This window comes from Peromyscus leucopus, chromosome 3 (assembly GCF_004664715.2).
Source record: "Peromyscus leucopus breed LL Stock chromosome 3, UCI_PerLeu_2.1, whole genome shotgun sequence".
Classification (NCBI taxonomy): Eukaryota; Metazoa; Chordata; class Mammalia; order Rodentia; family Cricetidae; genus Peromyscus; species Peromyscus leucopus.
In genome coordinates, this window is record NC_051065.1 from 122,237,797 (window position 1) to 122,261,183 (window position 23,387).

The window sequence follows — 23,387 nt, forward strand, 5'->3', positions numbered from 1 at the left end:
ATTATCAATTCTTATTACAAAATACACAGAAAAAAATATCCTTTTTGTTATTTAAATATGGCTTGGCTACATTGAGAAATAGTACAGATGTTAATCCACAGCCTTCCAGCTGCATCCTGGGTAATCATTATTATGTTTTATTCCTATTTGGAATTACTGGTAATAGACTGTATATTTTTGTGTGAAATTCAAATCAGGGAGCACCGATGAATTGAGATGATTGATATTATATATACACACACATAATTTTGGAATTGGGGACAACAATAGAAATATTTCTCTCTTAGAGAAAAATCTACCACACTCGCCGCTGTCTCTGTGATCTTGTTAAAGAATGCTTTTCATCGAAATAGATGTGACAAACATTTACTAAATTATCTATTTAGTTGGAATGAGCTGACCCTTGACAAGTAATCTAAATTTGTTTTGAAAATATCTGCGCAATTATTGAAAATCTGGAGCATAAATATCTGGATCCTGAAATACGTAGCTTTAGTGAACAACCATTTAAAACTTCATGACTGTATGCTTCTATTGTGTGCTTTTGTTTTCTTTAATAACTCCTATATTCTTTGGTTAAATTTCTCATTGATGAGATTTTACATATAGAGTCAGGAAAAAGGAAAATGGGAGCAAAATCTCATATATCATTATTGAAATGCACATTTTCTATGTATGCATATGTGTTTATGAGTAAATTTCATCTTTTCCATTTGTAGTCAGTTTAAAATGACTGATCTTGTCCAGTGTCATTATTTTATAGCAAACTATTGCAGGGTGGGACAGTGGTTTCCCAGCAGTCCTAAACTTAGGAGCTGAATGAGGCATTGAATTATAGTTCACAGTCTTTCTGAATCCTTACCCTGCATCTTCTCACATCAAAGTCATATGTGGCCTGAAATAAAATATAATTCTGTTCAGTGATCTTGTCCCCTTTTTCTTTATGTCTCAACCTTAACATGAAGCTTATTTTTTGATATCTGAGTTAAAAATAAATGATCTTGTCAGACTACATTGAATCCCCAAACCATCTTGATTATGTTCCACTGTCCCAAGTTACCTGAACAAGTTCTGTATGGAATTATAACCCATCGGTAAAACTGTTTACAAAGGTTTTCCAGACTAGACATTACACTTCTCAACACTTTAAGATAATCATGCCTAAAGGTGAAATGAACTCTCGGCAGCAGGGTGGTAATCTTTATCATGTCACCATATAGCCAATGGTGTTTCTGTGTCACAATTTGCCAGGTGATGCCAACATAGCCTAATTAAATATTTTTAAAATAAAAAAAATTAATCCCAAATAGGATACATCCTTATGGACAACTGTACTTATTACTACATGGGGAGTCAAAATGCATGTCCTAGTTAGGGTTTCTGTTGCTGTGATGAAACACCATGACCAAAAAGCAAGTAGGGGAGGAAAAAGTTTATTTGACTTACATTTCCACAGTGCTATTCATTACCAAAAAAACGTCAGGACAGGAACTCAAACAGGACAGGAACCTGGAGGCAGGAGCTGATGCAGAGGCCATGGAGGGGTGCTTCTTACTGGCTTGTTTCTCCTGACTTGCTCAACCTGCTTTCACATAGAACCCAGGACCAATGAAGCCCAGAGGTGGCACCACCCACCATGGGCTGGACCCTCCCCCATTGAGCACTAATTGGGAAAATGCCTAAATGTGGATCTCTTGGATTTATTTCCTCATCTGAAGCCCCTTCCTCTCTGATGACTCTAGCTTGTGTCGAGTTGACACACAAAGCCAGCCATCATTCTCTTAAGAAACTCATGATTCAGTGAAGGGAAAGAAAACCTTCAATGCCTTGACAGAAAACGAGGCAACTTCTGGAAAATCATCTTTAATAGTACATGATTATAAAAAAGATAAAGGTCTAAAAACCTGGTAGAAAGGATAGAAATTGACGTGTTTTTGAAAATGAAAATCCTATGAATTTTCCATGGACATAGGTAATGAGATGAAATTTGACCTGGAGATGCCAGGCAGCTTGTGTCTGAAATCTGTTAGCGAAAGAAATGATCAACATGTGACAGGAAGGTCCTGTCTTAACTTCATAAATACTGGCAGGAGGTTATGCTTCAGTGGGAAATTTCATCTTGATAGTGAGAATCTTGAACATCACTTTTTTTTCTCATTGTGGTATTGATCCTGGTTATTGCTCCTATTCGAAAGGTGATCTTCAATGTGGACCTTTTTTCTTCTTCTTTCAGATGATTATACCCTGCACGGCCCAGTTTTCGTTCAAGAACCAAGTGATGTAATGTTTCCTTTAGATTCTGAGGAGAAAAAAGTGAAACTCAGCTGTGAAGTTAAAGGGAATCCAAAACCTCACATCAGGTTTGTTGATTTAAGAATGTGTTTCCAGCCTGGCATGCTGTCACACGCCTTGAATCGCAGTATTGGAGATTTAGGGATGTAGCTTTGTGGCAGTGCACTTGCATAGCATGTAGGAGGCCCCAGATTCAATCCTGAATACTTGAGATAACAGAATAAGCCAGCACTAAACAAAGTATTTCTTCCCTTCCTTTCCTCTGATCTGGTGTGTAGTTCATTGTCAGAGTGGCTATCCAGTATATATAAAGCCCTGAATTTGACCCCCAGAAACTGCATAACTGAGGCATAGCAGCACACAACCATGAGGCCACAATTTAGGAATCACTACTTAGGAAAAGGAGGCAAAATAAGAAAGTTCAAGAATGTCCACAAATACCTAAGGAGTTTGAGGTCAGCCTGGGGTACATGAGGCCCTGTCTCAAAATACATACATACATACATACATACATACATACATACATACATTGGTGCAATAACAATTTTTAATTTAAAAATAATTGCAATAAAAATGAGTGCATAAATAAAATCCTAGTTTTAACATTCTAAACATGAGCTACAAATTCTAAACATGAGCTACAAAGCACCCTAATTTGATATTGCTATCTTGTATATATGTCAAGTTTTCACATTATTCCCCATAAATACATATAAATTTATGTGTTAATTAGAAATGCCTTTAAAGAAAAACAGAGTACACATGTTTATAGGCAGACAAATACTGAATTTTGATTCCTACAGATTCTCACTTAAGGAAATTCTAAAAAACATCTTTGAGATGGGATAAAAATTATCCCAAAGGGAAGACCTGAGCTATGAGAAGACAGAATTAAACAAAATTGTGTGAGAGTAATTCCACATAAAATTGATTGCACTAAACCTAGATAATAAAGAGAATACTTTCTTGTGAAAATCAAAAGAAGAAAAGTTAAAATTCATGACCGTAATGGAAGTACTTTGAAAAGTCTTGCCCTGGACAGTAGATTGCCCATGTGGTTAAAGAAAGAAATAAAACTGAATCCCTGCTTCACATTACACACAAAAATCAATTTCAAGTTAATAAAAGCCCTAAGTGGGACATTTTAAAAGAAGAAAGAAAACAGGCATGCATATTTATGACTTGGGGGGAGGGAAAGACTTTTTAGTATGACAGGAGAAGTACAAATCATTTTTTAAAAAGTTTAACTTCATTAATAGTAAATATTCTGTTTGATGGAATAGACTGAGCTGAGCAAAACCATAGGCTACAGGCTGGGGATGTAGTGAGTTTTTCTTGGTAAAGAACTGATATCAAGAATAGGTAAAGAACTGCCCAGAATCAAAGTGTGAAAAGCAAGTAACCAAATAGAAAGGTTAAGTGATATTTGACGAGGTCTAAGGAATGGTACCTTAGCTATTTTTCCATTTGTTGTGGTAAAATACCCTGACCAAAGCAACATGGCAAGGAAGAGTTTATTGTGGTTCAAGGTTCAAGGGTGTGGCCCACCATGATGGGAAGTCACAGCAGCAGGAGCTTAAAGCAACTACTTAAAAGGGAGCAGAGACAGGGGGCAATGGATGCTTGTGCTCACCCCACTCTGGCTTTGGAACTGTGTCTGCCCCAGGGCAATTTCACCTTAGAAGTTGAAGGAAGATCAGAGGGACCTCTTCCTTCTGTTCATTTTCATAAGCCTCTAGCCCACATAGGCCAGATTAGAATATTCTGGGGTGATACATTCAGAACCACCCATGACAAATAATCACTTAAGTATGGTTCCAATCAAAGTGATCCCAGGAGTAAATACTATGCACTTTATTAAATATAAGTCTTCATTATTTCATGACCCCTTAAAAAATACATATAAAAATATGTAACTTATCTATACTCAAATTTAATGGCAATAAAGTTACTGTAAGAGTGAATAAAATACATCTGCATGACCTCTCCAGACTCAGGGAACACTGTACAGAGAAAACATTAAGGGTTGAGGGTGGAAATGAGTACTATAAAGGGCTGTTTTCCTGGCATGGCATGGCTGAGACACCCATGAAGACACAGTAGCAGTAGCTACCAGCTTACTGAGGAAATTAAAAAAAAAAAAAAAACTAATTTAGAAGAGGTGGGTGGATGTAGTGAAGGCTCAAAGAAAAGATGTTGTAGGTCTTTGAGAAAGGCCACCTGCTCTGCTACATGGATAAAGAAAGGAAGAACATTCCAGAAAGAAAAGAACAACTAATTAGAGTGGGCTAGATAATTGAGTGAGCATGCCATGTATCCTCTGACACAGGACATTTTTGAAAGTGAAAGAACACTGTTAATAATTACTCTAGCGCATTACCTATAGACCCTACCATATCCTGAGCAAGCCAGAATGTATCATCTCTCTGTGTATAATACAGTAAACTCTCAAGGCTCCCTTAATGATTTGAAAACACGCTGCAGAGTAAAAACAAATGCAAGAGGCAGAGTTGCTCAGATACGTAAATGGCGAGTTAACGGATCCCACTTTGAGCACACAGCCAAGGGTAAGTTCAGATGTTAGCAATAAATGAAAACAAATTCTGCAGCAGATTTTGGCAAGTTGCTGCATTGTTTTTCCCCAAACTGTGACCTTTAATTAACATTGCCTTTGTAACATTGTGTTTCCAGATATAGGGGCTTGCCTTGTTATTTAAAACAAGCCATAGAACAGAAACCTATTATGTTTTTAAAGATTGCAGGGAAAAGCTGAGGAGGAGAGCTTTTAATCAAATGCATTAGCCATTCCAGGCAGTGCACTGCTGCTTGCCTTAATCCCTCTAGCAGTTTTCTTGTGACATAGTAGCAGTCTGCACCCAGGAGCTTAAAAACTCCCTGTTGTTGAAGGGAAGCAAGAGGATGAATAGAGAGAGATCAGGTGTTTCTGAACACCTTGCTAGCTGAACTTTCTTAGTCTTGGTGTTGACTTTCAGGGGGTTGAACAAGTAGGAGAATTTCCAAAGTGAGTGCTCTGTGGGGATCTTCAGCCGCAGGTTTTTCCTAAGACATCCTAACTGACCTCTTTTCTTTACATTTATCCCCTCCACTGAGCCTTTTCTTTTCATTGTTTCTGCCCCTCAGTTCTGAAAGGATTGACCCCGACCCAGAAAAATTTAAGAAGTTTTGCCTCATGCCAATTTCTCTTGTATTCAAGTTCCCTAAGGACAGGTGACATTACTTATTTCACCCAGTACCCCTTCCTAGAGGGAAGACGCCTTCAAGCACCTGGTTAGAGTTGGTTTGCTCTGAAGTTTGTATTCAGAGTCTGCAGAGAACCAATTCCAAGTCAGAAAGGACCTGCCCCTCCCCGAGTGTCAGGTTCAAACAGTTAACAGGGAAGGTTTTTCTGCAGTGAATCTGTACACTGACTACCCAGCAGAGTCTGCAGAAACATGGCTTGTGGAGGTTCAAGGTGGCCGTGTTTGCCTGTATACAACCTTGCTTTCTGAATAGAATTCAGCTGTGCTTCCCCCTCAAGTAATTCTGAAGTCAGCTTACAAGACACCAATTTGCCTTGCCCCCTGGGAAAATCTATTTACTCCAAATGAGCCTTGCCTCTCCATTACCAATGCTTAAAAGATTCCTCAAACGTTGAAACTAAATTGTGAGATTTTCAAGAGTGTTTCACTATGCAATGAGATGAGAAATTCTCAACGCAATCCACATTCAGTGGGAATGAACACTGACTGCATTGCAGTAAAACACCATGTCTGCTTTATAACATGTCTCATAAAGCACTTTATTTTCTAAATAATCCCTTCCCTGTTGCTGTTCATATGTAAAGGCAGGCAATAAAGTAGATGAACGGACTTTGTGCACAGCATTTTTGGTTGAGGTGACAGGTGCAGACAAACCTACAGAGCTGTCATTATTCCCACAGTCAGTCTTCTAGAAAGTCTCACATGGTCCCATTCCCCAAATCCACACTCTGCTTGCAGCTCACATTATATTGCAATTTCCTCTTTGAGTTCTTAGATTTGTCATATTAAATTGCTCTGCTATCATTTGAAGTGAGAGTTATGGCCAAGACGTGATCAGCTGACTAAAAGCAAATGTGTAGGGCAGGCAGTCCGTTCTGGAGATTCATGTGCAGCCAGCATGGCTGGGCTGTAACGCGGCTGTTCTCTTTATTGCTTATTACTTTCTTGTCTGTGTCAGAGCACAGAGAGAATTACTGCAAAGCCTAAAAACACTGTCAGTTTCTAATATCCAGCTTCTTATAAACAAACACATAAAGAGCTAAGTCCTACTTGTGCTTCTAGCCTGCTTTCCTGGCCCTCCTGTTTCTAGATTTTTACACTTCAAAGACAGGGATGTGAATAAACTCATGCCACTGTGCTTGGTTAGGCAAGCATGGTTCATGAATTGTATATATGCTCAAAGCTCAAATATATACCAAAGAAACACACTTCGAATCTATTAAATTCAACAAGTGTTAATTGAGGACAGTCAAGAGAGGTAAGTTCCAGATGGATGAAAATGAGAACGTGAAAGTGGAAAGTGAATTAGGTAAATTGTCTTGTAGAAAAAGCAGTCCTTGCATGAAGGAGTAAGAGGACTTCTGTCAGACATCTGATGAAACATGATACATTTTGACTAGAAATATGGACAAGAATGTCATTGGAAGATGTGACACATATGCACACCTTTTTGTTTCCTTTTTAAGACAGTCTCCCTGTGTAAGCCTGCTAGCCTGAAGCACACTATGTAGACCAGGCTAGCTTCCAACTCACATGGGTCTGCCTGCCTCTACCTCCCAAGGGCAGAATTTCAAAGCACTGGACTCTACCAGCAGATGTGTGCTCTGAGACTGACTTTGTTGCTGGATGCTCTGACTCAAGTCTGTAATCCCAGCATTTGGAATACTGGGGAAAGAGGATCAAGAGTTTGGGGTTATTTCAATTTCAAGGGAGTTTGAGGCCAGAGTAAGCAGCATCAGACCATGTCTCTGAAAGACACACACACACACACACACACACACACACACACACACACACTACCTATGTGTGTAATATGAAGCTAACAGGCTGACAATTTTATCCTTTAAATTCTTTTGCATTATACATTAATAACCACAATGCCTGGGATATTATAAAGGATTGCACAACTGGTGGGCATGCACATGAGCATTTCTATTTAGGTAATGGCTCTTGTTATTTTAAGAAAGTAAAATGAATAATTCTCAATTTCTACTCCTTTTATTGATTTGAATCAATTTCCTTTGTGCTACAATCTTTTCGTATGTTTTCAGCTCCTATGAGAGTCTTGGTAATTCACAAGCTATCAAGAAACAGTCATTGAATTATATTAGTTCAAAAGTTTATATGAATTCCTGAAAGGTAATTTGACTCAGATAAGCTCTCATTCTTGGGATGTTAGTGACTCTGAGAACAGAACTGTAGATTTTCATACCGAAGCTTAGCTACTGAAATATGGGTTCCCAGAAAACTAATTTATTGGGCTTGCTGCTACAGTCAGATGCACAGGTGGTCCAAGTAAACGAACAGAAGGACAAGAAAACACTCTTTGCTTTGGTTACTTAATTGCCTGCAGTTCACTGGGGCAGTTGATTGACATTTTGAGTGCCAGTGACTAAAGAGATCATCCAGTTGATCCATGGTCAGGCAGATTTGGTCCCCAAAGCATCTCAGATCAATAGAGTTCCTTTGCTTTGCAACTGTGCACTTCAGTCATGTGAAGAACTGAGTCAAATCAGCTCGACTGCAATTTCAGCAACTCTTCTGCTGTCACCCTGAAAGTGGCATGTTCTGTCCATTTGATATACCTATGTAAACAGTGATTGCCAACCACAAACGGGACTGTTTACTGAGGAGTCATATTTTGAAGAAAGTTGCAGAAAACTATGTGGAATATTTTGCCCCTCTAAGTAGTTAATTATTTGTAGCATCCTATGTAGTCATGGGACATGTGCTAAAGTTTGATTAGCATCATTTATTACAAACATGGCTCTCTTTCTCCATAAGTACTTAAGATGTTACCATTGCTGGGAAGACAGTTTCTAATATTTGTTTTTACCATGCTTCAAAAAGTTCACAGACAGTATTTCATGGTCTCAATAGTTTTTATCTATTTTAGACAATTCAGAAATATTGATTTATATTACAAGGCTTTATCTACTGGCATTTTTATACTATAGGTGGAAGTTAAATGGAACAGATGTTGACATTGGTATGGATTTCCGCTACAGTGTTGTTGAAGGCAGCTTGTTGATCAATAACCCCAATAAAACCCAAGATGCTGGAACGTACCAGTGCATAGCAACAAACTCGTTTGGAACAATTGTAAGCAGAGAAGCGAAGCTTCGGTTTGCTTGTAAGTAGCAATTACATTCCATCCCAAATGTTTCTTTGAGCTCTTGTAATTGTATGAATACACTTTATGTACAGCACCTTCTGAAGGACCACATGGATTTGAATGTGGAACATGATAGTTTTATCTTTTATTCATATTTAGAAAATATTTTATGCGACTAATAAACTATAAACATGAGAAGGAAGTGGTGTGTTTCATAAGGCTTGAGATAGTTTGGTTATATGATCCTTTGGTTATATGGTGCTTTAAACAGACATAAGTTTACACATAAATACATGCAACACCTACAAACATTGTACAGAGCACCTATGAAAAGGCAATTGAACTATCAGCAACCTAGTAGTTAATAAAGAAGTATTTTAACCATAGCCATTCAGAATGGAGGAATAGTTGGTTGTCAATTCATCAGTAAAGCCTACAATTCGCTGTTTTTTTCTATACAGTAGAAAATATTTTAAAGTCCAATAAGTATTATTTAGTTTTTATGTTTATATACCAAATTAGAACACAGAAAAAAATTAACCATATCTTAATATCACCACTTAATGATAATCTTTGCCTGTGTGAAGGAAGGTAGAATTTATAACTAAAGAGATGAAAATCAAAATCCAGGGACAGAAGCTGCAAGTGCACATTCTATTGCAGACACCTTGAGGATTGCTGTTCAGCTACAGTTTTAAAGGTGTATGTATTTGCATATGATTATATATTCCCTTGTATAAAATCTCAACTCATATGGCAGTATGTTAATATCAAAGGTTTCATAATTACTATGTCTGTTGGTGTTAACACTATAGAATATTCCCATTAACAAAACCCTCTCTGGGAACAAAATATCAAATATACCTATTATAATATTCAGCACTTAATCTTTTATTGCTTTGCTGGCATTTTTGATCATCAAGAAATGAAATTTCCTAGAAATTTTGTAGATATCAGATTCTGGAGCTATCTTGTTTGTAAATGTCTCCTGGGATAGTCTTCAATTTTCTTAGGTAAGCAGAATAATAGGAGGGTAATACATCTGATTAAGTGCCCAAGAACCAAGTGCATTTACCTCTTGGTTTAATACATGCTAGTATCTGTACTCACTTTTTCGTAATGACAAATGAATCTCATTAGGTTTATTTGACAGACAATTATAGAATTGTAGGTGTTCGGCATAGGGAAAAATTTCACTATTCAATGAATTGCAGCTCTATGACTCTGATTTTTCTGGATTTCGTAGCACATTTTTAACAACAAAAAGGGAGAAGGGCACTATTGCCAGCAAATTCACTTTCTAATAGACATTTAAAAAATCTATTTCTATCACCTCTAAAGACTATACTTTTATAAAAGTACAGTCCTTTTATTATCAAAAAACATTACAAAATTAGGATTTTATATTCAAGGATAGTTATTTGAATAGAATAGTTCATCCCAATGAAGGGTTCCTTGTTGCACTTTTTGATGGGTTTTTCTGAAGACCAACATCTGAAACACACCTTGCTCTTCCTATGTCACTAGTGACATAAGCATCCGTTAAACCTGTCCATCCCAGAGTTGTTGCTGATAACCATTCATTTCATTTAATGTCTATGGATGTTTTATCTGCATATGTGTCTGTATACTATGTGCATACAGTGCCCACAGAGGCCAGAGAGAGCACTGGCTCTGTTGGAACTGGAGTCACAGGCAGTTATAAACTGTCATGTAGGTGCTAGGAATGTACCCCGGGTCTTCTGGAAGATCTAACTGCTGAGTCATCTCTCCAGCCCCTTTCCAATTCTTACTACATGAAACTAGTTAGTCCTGAAACTATATCTTGTCCCATAATTTATTTTTTCTTCAAGTCTTTAATGAGCAATTAACTTCTTGACAACACACTCTTGTGTAAATTCATTTATCAAGTTATGGCCCTTTAAATAGGTCTACAATTATTTACATGTGCTGTGACCTTTGCAGAGGACACTAGAAGCCAATATATCCATGCTATGAACTTCCAGTGCAACTAATGTAGTGACCGTACTGTTCATTTTCAAAAGTGCTAGTCTCTTAGTATAACCTTATTATTAATTTACAGCTTATCCCACTATCTCCCGTTATTGAACTAAATTCATAATATAGTATTTTCCTTCATTATATATCTCTTCTCAGGAGCAGTCCTTTGTTCTACCACATTTGAATTGTTTTAAATATATTTCTTTTCACCTCCATTTCCAACATGATGGTGTCTCCTGAGACATTCCTTGCAGATGGGAGTAGCTTTCACCACTCCAAACCTATGTGTTTCCTGATAGGGAAAATGCTGCTGGACAAGTTGATCTCTCTCTCTCTCTCTCTCTCTCTCTCTCTCTCTCTCTCTCTCTCTCTCTCTCTCTCTCTCCCCTACTAGGACTGAATGTTAGAGTTGAGGTCAGAATGATAGACCCCAGACCCAGGGTACTACCTTCTCAAGGGGGTGCCCCAAGAACGCAGACTCCAGTCCAGTTGATGCAATAGCAAGAGGTGTTTATTAATGCGGCTGTACAGTTGGGCAAACTCAGCTCCAGGGAGCAAGAGTGGAGCCTATTGCAATCACATGGGTACTTTTAAAGGAAAAACCCACAAAAGCCATAAGATTACAGTTCCCATACAATTTCTTTTCACAAGATCATGGTCTGATTACAGAGTGGGTACAGTCACATCCATATGTATATTCTTCCCTAAACCTCAAGGGGGCTATCAGGGCGGGAGTGGAGTTCACACAAAGGTCACAGTGGTCCTTCCTGGAACACTTGCAACTATCCCAGTCACAGTTGAGCACATTTCTTAACAGAAATCTTTTTACATTGTTACATTGTGGCAGGGGTGGTTGAATAATGGCTGAGTAAGCTTGCCCTTGGAACTAGATTTTTAGTTTCTCATTTCCTGGGGCTTGGGGGTGTAAGCCTGAAGGGTTAGGGTCTTTCAAGACCACTGGCTCAAAGCACCTATGTGTGGTATAAGCATTTAGCACAGGTAGTTTTTGTTAAGTTAGTATGGTGATTGATGCTTGTGCTCTCGGTACTTATGAAGCCAAGGCAAAAGGATAGCCATGACTTTAAGGCTACCTTTTGCTATACAGTGAGTTCAAGGTCATTCTAAGACACAGAATAAAATTTTATCTCATAAGAACAAGAAATATGGTTGGGGTGCAGCTCAATTGGCAGAGTGTGAGGTCCTGGGTGTGATTTAACACCATGTAAATTAAATGTATTTTTATATATCTGAGATAGTCATTGCCCTCCTGACTCAGTACCAGCAGAAAATTTCATGGCTACGTCTCCACCAGTATAACTAGTATGTGTTGACCATGACATCATGTGTACCATAGAGAACTTCACTAAGATGAGGTCAGGTCAAACACTTACATTAGCGTTCTCCGCACATTCTTGTGCAGCCAGCTGCAATTCTAGCTGATTATTCTATAATCGAGCCCCACCTTCTATTTATCCTTAAAGCCATAGGAATTTTCTTATAAAATCAAGGATGTACTCTCTTTCTTCAGTCTTCCTCATCTCTGGTCTCTCTTCATCCTGGAGCCTTGCTTCAACTGTTTATCATAAAACAGTGAATAATCTTTTAGAAACGTAAATTAGAGCATTACGCTTCCTTGCTTTATGCCTTCTGCTGTACCTTAAAAAAATACATGACCATGTCTTATTTTAATTTGTCAAAAAATGGGAAACTACCCTTTTGGTACCAGAGCCTTGATACTTTGCCTGATACCCAATACCTCCTTTTCCACTCTTTGTTAGCTGACTTCTTAATCTCTTCCATTCTCAACTCCAGTGTAGCAGCCTGTGGTGGTTTGATTAAGAATGGGCTCCATAGGCTAGTATAGTTGAACGTTTGCTTCCCAGTTGGTTGACTGTTTAGGATGGACTAGGAGGTGTGATCTTGTTGGAGGAAGTATATCTTGGGAGGCTAACCTTTGTGGTTTCAAAATCCCATGCCAGACCCAGTTTCTCTGCTCTTTGCTTGCAGAACACGCTTCTCAGCTATTGTTACCACTCTGTTCTGATACCATACCTGTCTACCTGCTGTCATGCTTCCCACCACAATGGAAATGGATTAACCCTCTAAAACTGTAAGCAATCCCACGGTTATGAGTTGCTTTGGTCAGGGTGTCTCTTCACAGCACCAGAATATCAGCTATGACCCAGCCTAAGAGATATTTTCTATAACTCTTTTTCTTGAATAACAAGATATGTATCTTTTACTATCTTCTGTCTACCTTTCTCCAGACCTCTCCTTCAACATTATAGCACTTCTGTTCCTTTTACAAGCTTTGATAAGACTTGGAATGGCTGTATATTTTCCCACTTGTTTTTGATACTTCTGATAGCATCTCCATTCTGAAGACCTGAGATCACTGCCTCCATCCTGCATTTGTAGTCTCCAGCAGTTTGCTTGCATGAATGCAGACATTTGTTTGCTAACTCCTCCCTTAGTAATGAATATGTTTCTAAAACTAAGTTGGAAAAGATGCATTTTTTTTTTTGGAGAGGAAAGGGTTTATTTGGCTTTCACTTCTAGGCTATAGTCCATCTTTGAGGGAAGTCAACACAGGAACTCAAGTCAGGACCAAAAGCAGAAACCATGATGAAATTGGTTCTCTGTGGCTCACTCACAGGCTTATGCTTAGCTAGCTTTCTTATACAGCTCAAGACTGTGTGCCAAGGGATGGAGTCACCCACAGTGTACCAGGCCCTTGTATATCAATTAACAATCAGGGCAATGGCCACAAGTCAATTTGATGGAGGCAACCCCTCAGTTACAGTTCTGTGAAGTGACTGTAGGCTGTGCCAAGTACACAGATGAAACCACAAAGACAAACATGGCATAGTATCATATGTTAAAATATGTACTGCTTTATGAATAAATATGTTTTATGAAAACTGCATACTCTGGTTTCTCTTCAGATTGTATAAATCTTTTGCCTTTTACTAAAGATGCATTTTTACAAATACACACCTTGTATATTCTGACCATTTCAATGTGGGAGAAGTTTCATAGAGTTTTTATAGCAATGGAATGAATAAGGTTATGAATCAAGGCAATTTCCAAATGCATTAGTGGAAACATCAGAAAGATTGAGACAAAATTATTGAGAAATCTCTTTTATAGGCCTCTGATGTTATCTGATAACATTCTTAGCTTTGGGATTGGTGATAGCTAGTGGTCTATTAAAGTTAATAGATTACACAAGGTTTTTATTTATTGGTCACAGGATGTTAGTTCCTACACAGATGTGAGAAAGGATTGGCTATTTTGGGGCCTAACATTAGTCCTAGATAAGATAATTAGGCTCTGGACCTACAACATTTCAACATTTCCACATCATTATAGTTCTAATCAGTCAATCATTTATAGCAGATACAACCTCTTTTGAGGAATCTCATTCACACTAGTATTTGTAGACAAAATTCTAAACCATCTTATTAAATAAGAAACTCCGAACCAAATACAGAGCTAAAGCCTAAGAGATCAGAGCAAGAGCCACGACTTCCTTTAGATTACCACTCGCTGTTGTCCTTCCCCTGAGAGAGAGAGAGACCTTCTTCCTGTGTGTCTTGTGTTTTATTGCTTTCCTGTTTTGCCTTCTCATTGGCTCTAAATCCAACCATATGACTTCCTTGTCATTGCCTGTCTATACAGACCTCCTGGTCTCTATGGTTGGTACTGGAATTAAAGACTTAAGGGTCACCATGCTTGGCTGTGTCCTTGAACACACAGAGACTCTGTCTGCCATGTGATCAGATTAAGAGCATGGGCTACCTGACTACCTGACTTCTACTCCTTGCTCGCTAATGACCTCTGATCTCCAGGCAAACTTTATTTGTTAACATACAAATAAAATCACATTTAAGCACAATTAAAATATCACCACAAGTATTCAAAAATTATTTTCAGTTGGTTGAAGCAAAAAGTCATTCTTTAATAAAAAAAAAAGTCAGTAAAGCATAGGCATCCTTTAAATATCTTTAAATAATTTTTTCCTCAAGCATTTGTGTAATCCTTGAAGACTAATGTTACTTTTTGATCACACTCTTTGCCCTGTACCATATAAATGAGCCTATGTCCTCATCTTGAAACATATGGATTTTATGGCTAAGGGAACTTTATATATTTCCTAGCTTGTATCCTTATAAAAGTGAAAGTGAAGATTGGAATAGATGAACTATTCATTTTTATTACACAGGAAATAGTTTCCAGAGCCAAGGAAATCCAGCTCTCAGCTCCTAGTTCTGAGCTAGCTTTTTTCTCCTTCAGCCTAACCTAGTTCATAAGATAAGCATCCCTTAATCTTGATGTAATAAATCACATTTTTTCAGATATCATTTACATACTTTGTTTTAGCCATTAAAAAAGTATGTAGAGGTAGATTTATTATGTCTATTTTAAGGCTTATTAAAAATTATCTCATGCAGCTTTTGTTGACAGAACTGGATAATTTCTCATATTGGCACTTAACATCTTTAACTTGTAATAATTGACCTAGACAAATTTTCTAGTTCACTAGAGATGATGCCTCTAAAAATATGTTCTCGTTTTGCTACACAATATCTTTTGAAAATAATTTTTTCTTTAATTAAACAAGTGCAGCATAATGCAGGCTCCTCTTAGTGAGATATGAACCCTTTCTTGAGCATTACTTATCACAGTATAATTTGGAGAGGATTTTGCACTTTGCTTTTTGATACCTACTATTGTGGGGATTATTATCTGGCCATCAGCAGTCATCTCCCTGGCTGCCACTTACTCTACCGCATACCTTTCCACCTTTTTAAAAATATAATTTAATTTAATTTTACATATCAGCCACGGATTCCCTTGCTCTCTTGCTCTCTCCCCTCCTGCCCCCCCACCTTCCCCCCAGCTCACCCCCCATTCCCATCTCCTCCAGGGCAAAGACTCCCCTGAGGATTGAGTTCAACCTGGTAGATTCAGTCCAGGCAGGTCCAGTCCACTCCTCCCAGGCTTAGCCAAGTGTCCCTGCATAAGCCCCAGGTTCCAAACAGCCAGCTCATGCACTGAGGACAGGACCCGGTCCCACTGCCTGGATGCCTCCCAAACAGATCAAGCTAATCAACTAGAGGAGGGTTTGTATGAGTGAGAATTGTTGAGACCAAAGTTGAAAAAAGCACAGGGACAATTAGCCAAACAAATGGAAACACATGAACTATGAACCAATAGCTGAGGAGCCCCCAGCTGGATCAGGCCCTCTGGATAAGTGAGACATGATTACCTTTCCACCCTTTAATCCTTCTACTTCACCTGGGGCTACAGAATGTGATCGACTAATTTGCCCAGTGCCTGGCACTTAGGAAACTCTCAGTAATATTTTTGAATGAATTAATTAATAAATAAATTAATGAATGATAAATAAATAAGAGTTGAATCAGCACACATAAGAATGAGTGATCACTGAGTCCAGGGACTTTCTTCTGTTCCTTTGGAGTGCTGTGTTGGTGTGTGCAAGCCTTACTGCTTTAAGGCTGAGCAGGAGGTGATTGGTATCCTAATTCCAGATGTGGAACTGTGCTGGGTGGGAAAACCTAACCTGCACCAAAAAGGCAAACTGTGTGAGATATAGCAAATGTGCCCTCATATGGGAGTCAAACTGACACTAAGACTGGGCCTGGCTTCAGTGGAGTGTTCAGGAATGTCTCAAACCCTCATCCATCCCATCCTCTCTGTCATTGAGAAGAAAGTCGAGTTGAATGTTATCATTCTACCACAAGCAAGCAAATCAGTAGACAAAGTTGAGAACATTTATTTTCAAAGCATTATTCCCACAGCATGATATACACGTTTCCAGAGGCTGTGTCTGTGTAGAAGAGGATGCTCAGCCTCATCCCCGAGCATCCATGCTTCTCTACTTAGGCAACCCAGACTAGATGTACTGGAGAGTCAAGATGCTGTCATCAGCAATGAAAGTTTTCTCTGACATATAGACGTGGATCACAGGAGACTAGGGATGTAGCTCTGTATTAGAGTGCTTTCCAAGCACAGGCAAGACTCTGGGTTACATGCCAACACTGCCAAATAGCAAACAAACAAATTCAAATGTACATTTCTACACTTGCAAAATCATCATTAAGGAGAAAATTGAGCCAGGCTTGTTGGTACATGCCTATAATCCTAGCACTCGGGAAGCCCAGGCAAATGGTTTGTAAGTTGGAGGCCTGCCTGGACTGCATAGTGTGTTCCATGTCATCCAAGACCACACAGAGAAATTCTGCTTCACAAAAAAAATAAATAAATAAAATGATAAACAAAAAAAATGGGGGAGATGTAAGCTTGAGAAGTGGAGGTTCTGTTTTGTTTATAATTGGAATGGAATTTGCTCCATTTCATTTTTTTCTCCAATCACAGCTGTAGATCTCTGGCCTTCAGCAGCTCTTTGGGGTGGAAACACTCTGCTCTTAGAGATGAAAAATCCTCTAAGAAGTCCTAGCCTCAGAAAGTTATGCAATGATTCTCTTACTTCTTTCCCATATTTCCTTCCCTGTCCTTTCTTTTTGAAATGAAAATAGCAACTGACATTTGAAATGCTTAGGCATAGTCAGGTAAGAATGCAATAAATGGAGGCAATTCTTTGGAATCAGTCTCAGCTCCTTCTTGGATGCCTGTGACCTCAGACAAGGTGTTTCTCCCTACTTCAGATTCTTTACCCATAAGATGGAGGTTAGTTACTCTACTCCTTTGTCTATAAGGATTAAGTAAACTAATACTTGTAAACTCCTAAGTAATGTTTTAGTGTGGCTAAGGCATATTAAGCATTGTTATATGTTTATTATTCTATATTGGATATTATACTCGATATTTTGGAAGCATTATCTCACTTAATTCTCAACATAACCCAAGGATTTGTAGACTTTATGTTCATCTTATAGCTGAAGGACTTGAAAATTAGTGAATTGAAATCATTCAGGATACAGGGGTAGAAGTAGATACCAGCATAGGACCCTGGTCACCTGATGCCCGAGCAGTTGACAGTAACCCAGTGCCACTTTCAACATTTTCCTAAAACATTTTGTGCTGAACACGTTGATTTGGTTGCTTGATAAGATGATTCCTTGATAGATACAAACAGATTTTTCATTGCATTTATAACCTTTGCTATAGTAATCCATAATTTTTGTTTAACATTTTCATTATAAATGTTCTTGATACCACTATGCTGTTGATTTGCTCTTAACATGAAAATTAATATTTTGTATACCATAATTATGCATATATTTGTGACTCAAATTTTCATATAATTGGTTTCAGATTCTATAATGAGAATAATTAATAACAATATTTCTGCTTGAAAAGTTAAGAGACAAATTTCCAATTTATTTCAAGTAGGCTGTTAAACACTCTAAATATTGATATTTTATGACAAACACTGGTGGGTGGGTAAACTGTGATCCCCACACAGAACATGACATATCACAAGTTTCTTACTCCCATATCATTCCTCCCCCACAGATGACAAAGATGTACTTTAAATATCGATTATGAAGTTCCTTCAAGAGAATAACCTAATAGTTACAGATATTAGATCATCAAACTGATAGCTTTATAAATATTTTTTGGGGCTTTCTTCTAGTGAGTTCAGCTGTTTTATAACAGTTCAGATCTGCAAAACAAAAGACCTAAGCTATTCATCATCTCAAGTTGTTGATGACTATAATTCATACATAAGTAGCTGCAAATTGTTCCTGGTACAATTAACTTCTTTACCAAAATCCAGTTACCTGTCTGAAAGATAGGAAGACTAGCACTGTCTTGACAAGTGTCTGTAGTGCTAGTATTCTAGTGGAAGCAATAGGTGGTATGTAGACTTAATGCTTCTCTCTGTTGACATCAAGCTTGAGGTAGTAGATGATAGATAAGGTCCAGGGATGACCCTGAGCTTATACAATGGAAAGAGGACAGAAGCAGAAACATGAAAATAAAAGAAGAAGGGAAAATAGAAATGATAAATGGAATAGAGTACAAAAGCCACTCCATTTTGGCTTCAACATTATATGGCATATGTGTCTATCAGGGTGGAGTAACTAAGGCTGGGAGTGTAACTCAGTGGCAGAGCTTTTTCCTACTATATGTTCTATCCCCAGCATCACAAAGAAAAATATAAAAACTTCACTGAGGATAATTTCAGTAACCTTTGTTACTTATGCCAGTCATCATGATTTCGTGCAGTAAAACTGTCATATGGAGACGCAGCAGCTGGTGGAAAAGTTCTTCCCTGTGTCTGCTACAGTCAGTCTTGACTGAGTTCCTAACTACGGCACATCATCTACTGTAAGGCTGAAGGTGGCTTGGGTGCTAATAATAGAAAGTATTACATGGAAAATGATGAGGATTTTGTCAACCTTGTTTTTGGTCCCTAATCACTTCTTGTATTTGCTGTAATTTTCAAATGTTTATTGTTTCAAATATTGAAAGAATTAGCTTTTCATTCACAGCTAAACTGTAGAATGGGCAGTCAATCATAACAAGAGACATGAAATTGATAGATGGCCAGCTTTGTGACTGGCTTGACTGGTTTTTAATTAGTAAAGCTGCTGAAATAGGCAAACTTTTGTTTCCGGGCAACAAATGTTGATAGATGGCTGTTTGGATAAATAATTTGTGAATATTTAGGTCAATTAAAACTTAATCAAGGAACATTTGGGTGTCAAAACTGAAAACATTTACGATGCAAATCGGGTCTTCAATGTAAGAATTTCTTTTTTTCTTTTTATTTGACTGCTTGGAAAAACTCAATCCAAATCTTGCTGAGTTTCTAGGAAAATGTTCTCATAAAAGCAAATAGTTTGTGCCACCAAGTGCAGTAGTGGAGACATTTATGGTGACAACTGATGTTGGTTGCAAATTCAGTAATGTGAACCTTACGATTTTAATGTACAAACAGGTGCTAGTCAATTGTAATTATTAGGTTTATCCCCTTTCAGACTTCTCATAGTTGCATTTGGAGTCTGTAAGACAGAAAATAGTAGTTTGTGGCTAAAAAAAAATCTGTGAGGTATTGATTTTTAAAATATCAGAGATTTTTCTAAGAATATAACATCTATGGAAATATATATTTGAAAGATATATGAAAATAAGTATATATAAAGTTCCAATGAGAATTCATAAAAGTTTGCCCAGACATGTCTTTTTAAAACTTAGTGAAATTAAAGTCAATTCATTCTTCCACCCCCCTGTGAGGGATGAAACATGAAAGGGAACATGAGAAGGTAACTGATCATATGAAACATCAAAGAATAAGGAGTGTCTATTTGGAGAAGGACTAGCAAGAGACAGGAGAGATGGAAGAGAGTGAGGAATAAGATCAAGTGTGATAATAAATATACATGGAATGTCACAGTGAAATTTTACTAAAAAATAATTTAAAAATCAATTGTTCGAAGAAATGAATTTACCAAAATGTATATTATTAATATTATGAACTAAGGATTTAGTCAATATAATGAAAAGAGTAATTTTAATTAAGTAATGATAATTATTTTTTAAATTTCAGTTTTAAGCACTGTAGTTTTGTACCCAGGGAAAAGAGATACAGAGCAGTCACTCTAACTGGACTGCTCTTCTTCCATCATATTCCAGCATACGTGCAAACAGATAGTCACTTAAGCTTAATCCTCAATCTAATTAACTATCTTTAATATGCTGCATGGTAACTTCTGCTTTTGAGATATTTACTTTCTCTCCAAAATTCATATATTAAAATTGTAACTCCCAAAAATAGAGTTAGTTGCCTCATAAAATCATTACTGGGAGCATTTTTTTTCCTGTACCTTGAAAAGAGAATGGGCCACAAATCAAGATGTAGGCTCTCACCGGCTGTCCAATCGCCTCACACTTTGATCTTGAATGTCGTAGCATGCTAATTTGTGAGAACTAAATTTCTATTGTTTATAAGCTATCTATCCACTCTATAGTATTTTGCTACAGTGACAATTATAGACTAGTGGAACAAATCTGAAAAGATATGTGTGTTTGCAAATTTTGAATATGATTCCATCTTTTTAAGTCTTTCCCGTTATAATTAAAGATCTAAAGATGAGATCACTCAGGACTACCCAGGTGGATCATAAATCCATATAAGAGAAGATGTACAAAGAGGAGACATTGCGCCCACGGATACTGGGAGTGCTGCAGTCTGGGGAGGCAGTGGTCATGTACAGCCGTCAGAAGCCAGGTGAAGCAAAGAAGTGTCCCCTGGGCCGTTGGCATGAGCACAGCTTTGCTGGCACACTCCTTTTGGAGTAAAAGCTTCTGATGTTTTGCAAAGAAAAAAAAGGCTCTCTGAAGATACCACATTTGCTAACTTTTGGGGGGTGATCTCAGAAAATCAACAAGCCAATATATACACAGGTCATTTCCTCTTCTTTGCTGATACTGATGAAGAAATGACAAGGCAGTGTGGGCGATGAAAACAGTGTGGGACTTTCCTTACTTAGTTGTATTAGTGTGAGAGCAATGGCCTCAGTGAAACAGGGATTTATCTGTGGACGTTTTATGTAACACTGCATTTACCATGGAGAGCATAACAGGGTTTTGAACTTTATGTAATAGTATAATTTGACCAAATAATGATAATGGTCATTGAAGAAATTCAAAAAGTAACCTTTCTGTTTCCCCAGCACGTTTCATTCTCCCGCTTGGACCAGGATTGGCCCTTTCTTCAGAGGGCAATAATTTGAAGTGATTCAGAGGAGGTTGTTAGCCCTAGGTTGCTCTCTCTGGATTTCTTGCTTTTTCTAGGTCATTCTCCCTGAATTTGACCCCTTTGTCTGGCATTCTAAAGCCCCAGAAACTGGCTATTATCACATTTAGAGTGTGTGACCTACCTGCAGCTGTAACAGTTCTACTGTGGTCTCCCAGGCATTGTTATCACTCATGCTGTGACATTTCGAGCCCCAGAAAGCCCCTGTGCTAGCAAGGGTTAGCTACTGCCATCTTCCCCATCAGCACCTTGTTCTGAGTGAGCTGTAATGTGAGAGAGCCATTTACCTCAGAGCTGACAAGTATTTTATGCACCACAGCAACTAGATTTTATATCTCAGCTACAATACACAGTCCATTTAGAGAGTAAAGCACAGTTTAGGGTTCAGAGGTTAAATCTCAGATTCAAAGCATCATGAAGAGAATAATATGTGTTTTCCATGAACTCAATTATTCTATCAGAATTTTCCAGTGATCCGATTCTGTCTTAGCGCCTAAGTCTTTAATGGATGATACTATAGGCTAGCAATTTGTCCTGAAAATGTGTATTTAGGGTATACACTAATTATGACCAGAGTGTTAATTTGGTTTAACAGTTGCATTGTTTCCTAGCATTAGCATTTTAGGTCTGTTCATTTTCTCATAGCATCTACTTTAAGTGGAAGGAAGGTATTCTTGTGGAAAGAGTAACCCATTAGCTTGGCCTTATAAAATTTAAATTTACTGTACTACAAATACCCTCATCTAAAAGTCCTGGAAGTAGAATGTATGATGATGCATAGGCATCACCAAACAGATATTTGATGTCACTGACTGCTTTTTTTTAGTTTCTGCAAACATCCCTAGAGTGACAGAAAGCAGCTGGGCATGGTGGCACATGCCTTTAATCCCAGCACTCAGGAGGCAGAGATTATTAGACCTCAGTGAGTTCTAGGCTAGCTAGGAATACTTAATGGAGTGGAGAAAAGATAAAGAAAAGAAGATTTACACAAAGATATGACTGGGAGCAATCAATATTTGATGAATAATGAATGAAAGTAAGAGAGATAGAAATTGCCTTTAACATGCATCCATATTGTCTTGAATGAGGAAATGCTCTCTTTTCATTTCTAAAATTGGGAGTTATCCCCTAATAAGTCATCAATACAGTATTTTTCTTTCATACTATAAAATTCCCTAATTTGAGGTACAGTAGTCAATGATTTCTTTCTTTGTTCACTAAGTTGTTAAGGAGCCATCTCTGTCCAACTTTGAAAGGTTTACATCAGTCTTAGAAGCAATCTGACAGCCGTTAACACTCTTTGTCTTACCTCCACACACATCAATGGCTTTTCCTATTCTGAACATTGCATAGAAGTAGAACCATTTGGATTTTTCATCTAACACATCTGAATACCACTGTATTGTCTTATCTTTCTTGTCCTCAACTGTTCTCTCATTTATTAAGTGGACTGCAGATGAACAGTATAGGTTAGTAGATGGTCCCACCTGTCTGTGTGCAGAATCAGTCTGAGCCTACTGTCATTTAAATAGGGAGTATTCCCCAAAAGCCTCTTGCTAAAGGCTTGGTCCTCAATTAATGGATCCCATCTTTGCATCAAGAGGGGCTTTTACTAATAGCAGATTATTCCACTGACAGATTCACAGTTTCATGCCATTATTGCAAAAACAAACAAAAAAAGTGGAACTGTGAAAACGTTGAACCTAGTTGGAAGAATTTAGTCACTGGGGGCTGAACTTCCAATGGTACACCTCATTCCTTATTCCTTTCTGTTTGTCTCAGCTCACTTCTCCCTGGCCAGCATGAGGCAAATGTCCTCTACCTCACCATCCTACCTTCCTGATTCTCTCCTTCACCTGAAGCCCAAAGACATGGATCTAGATACTGTTGTATTGAAACTTTTGAAACTGTGAGCCAACATAAACCCTTTCATGTTTTTAAATTGCTTCTCCTGGGTGTTTGGCAC

At 37.9% G+C, this 23,387-nt stretch overlaps 1 protein-coding gene across 8 annotated transcripts in view; it reads left to right on the top strand.

The window, feature by feature from the left end:
* The window catches only part of Cntn4 (contactin 4), a 1,006,259-nt gene that overhangs the window by 657,357 nt on the left and 325,515 nt on the right, over positions 1 to 23,387 (top strand). For all 8 annotated transcript variants that reach the window (XM_028886659.2, XM_028886661.2, XM_037204356.1 and 5 more), the window contains 2 exons: positions 2,234 to 2,360; positions 8,510 to 8,685. In XM_028886659.2, the coding sequence (XP_028742492.2) occupies positions 2,234 to 2,360; positions 8,510 to 8,685 (303 nt within the window). The remainder of the gene's footprint in view (positions 1 to 2,233; positions 2,361 to 8,509; positions 8,686 to 23,387) is intronic.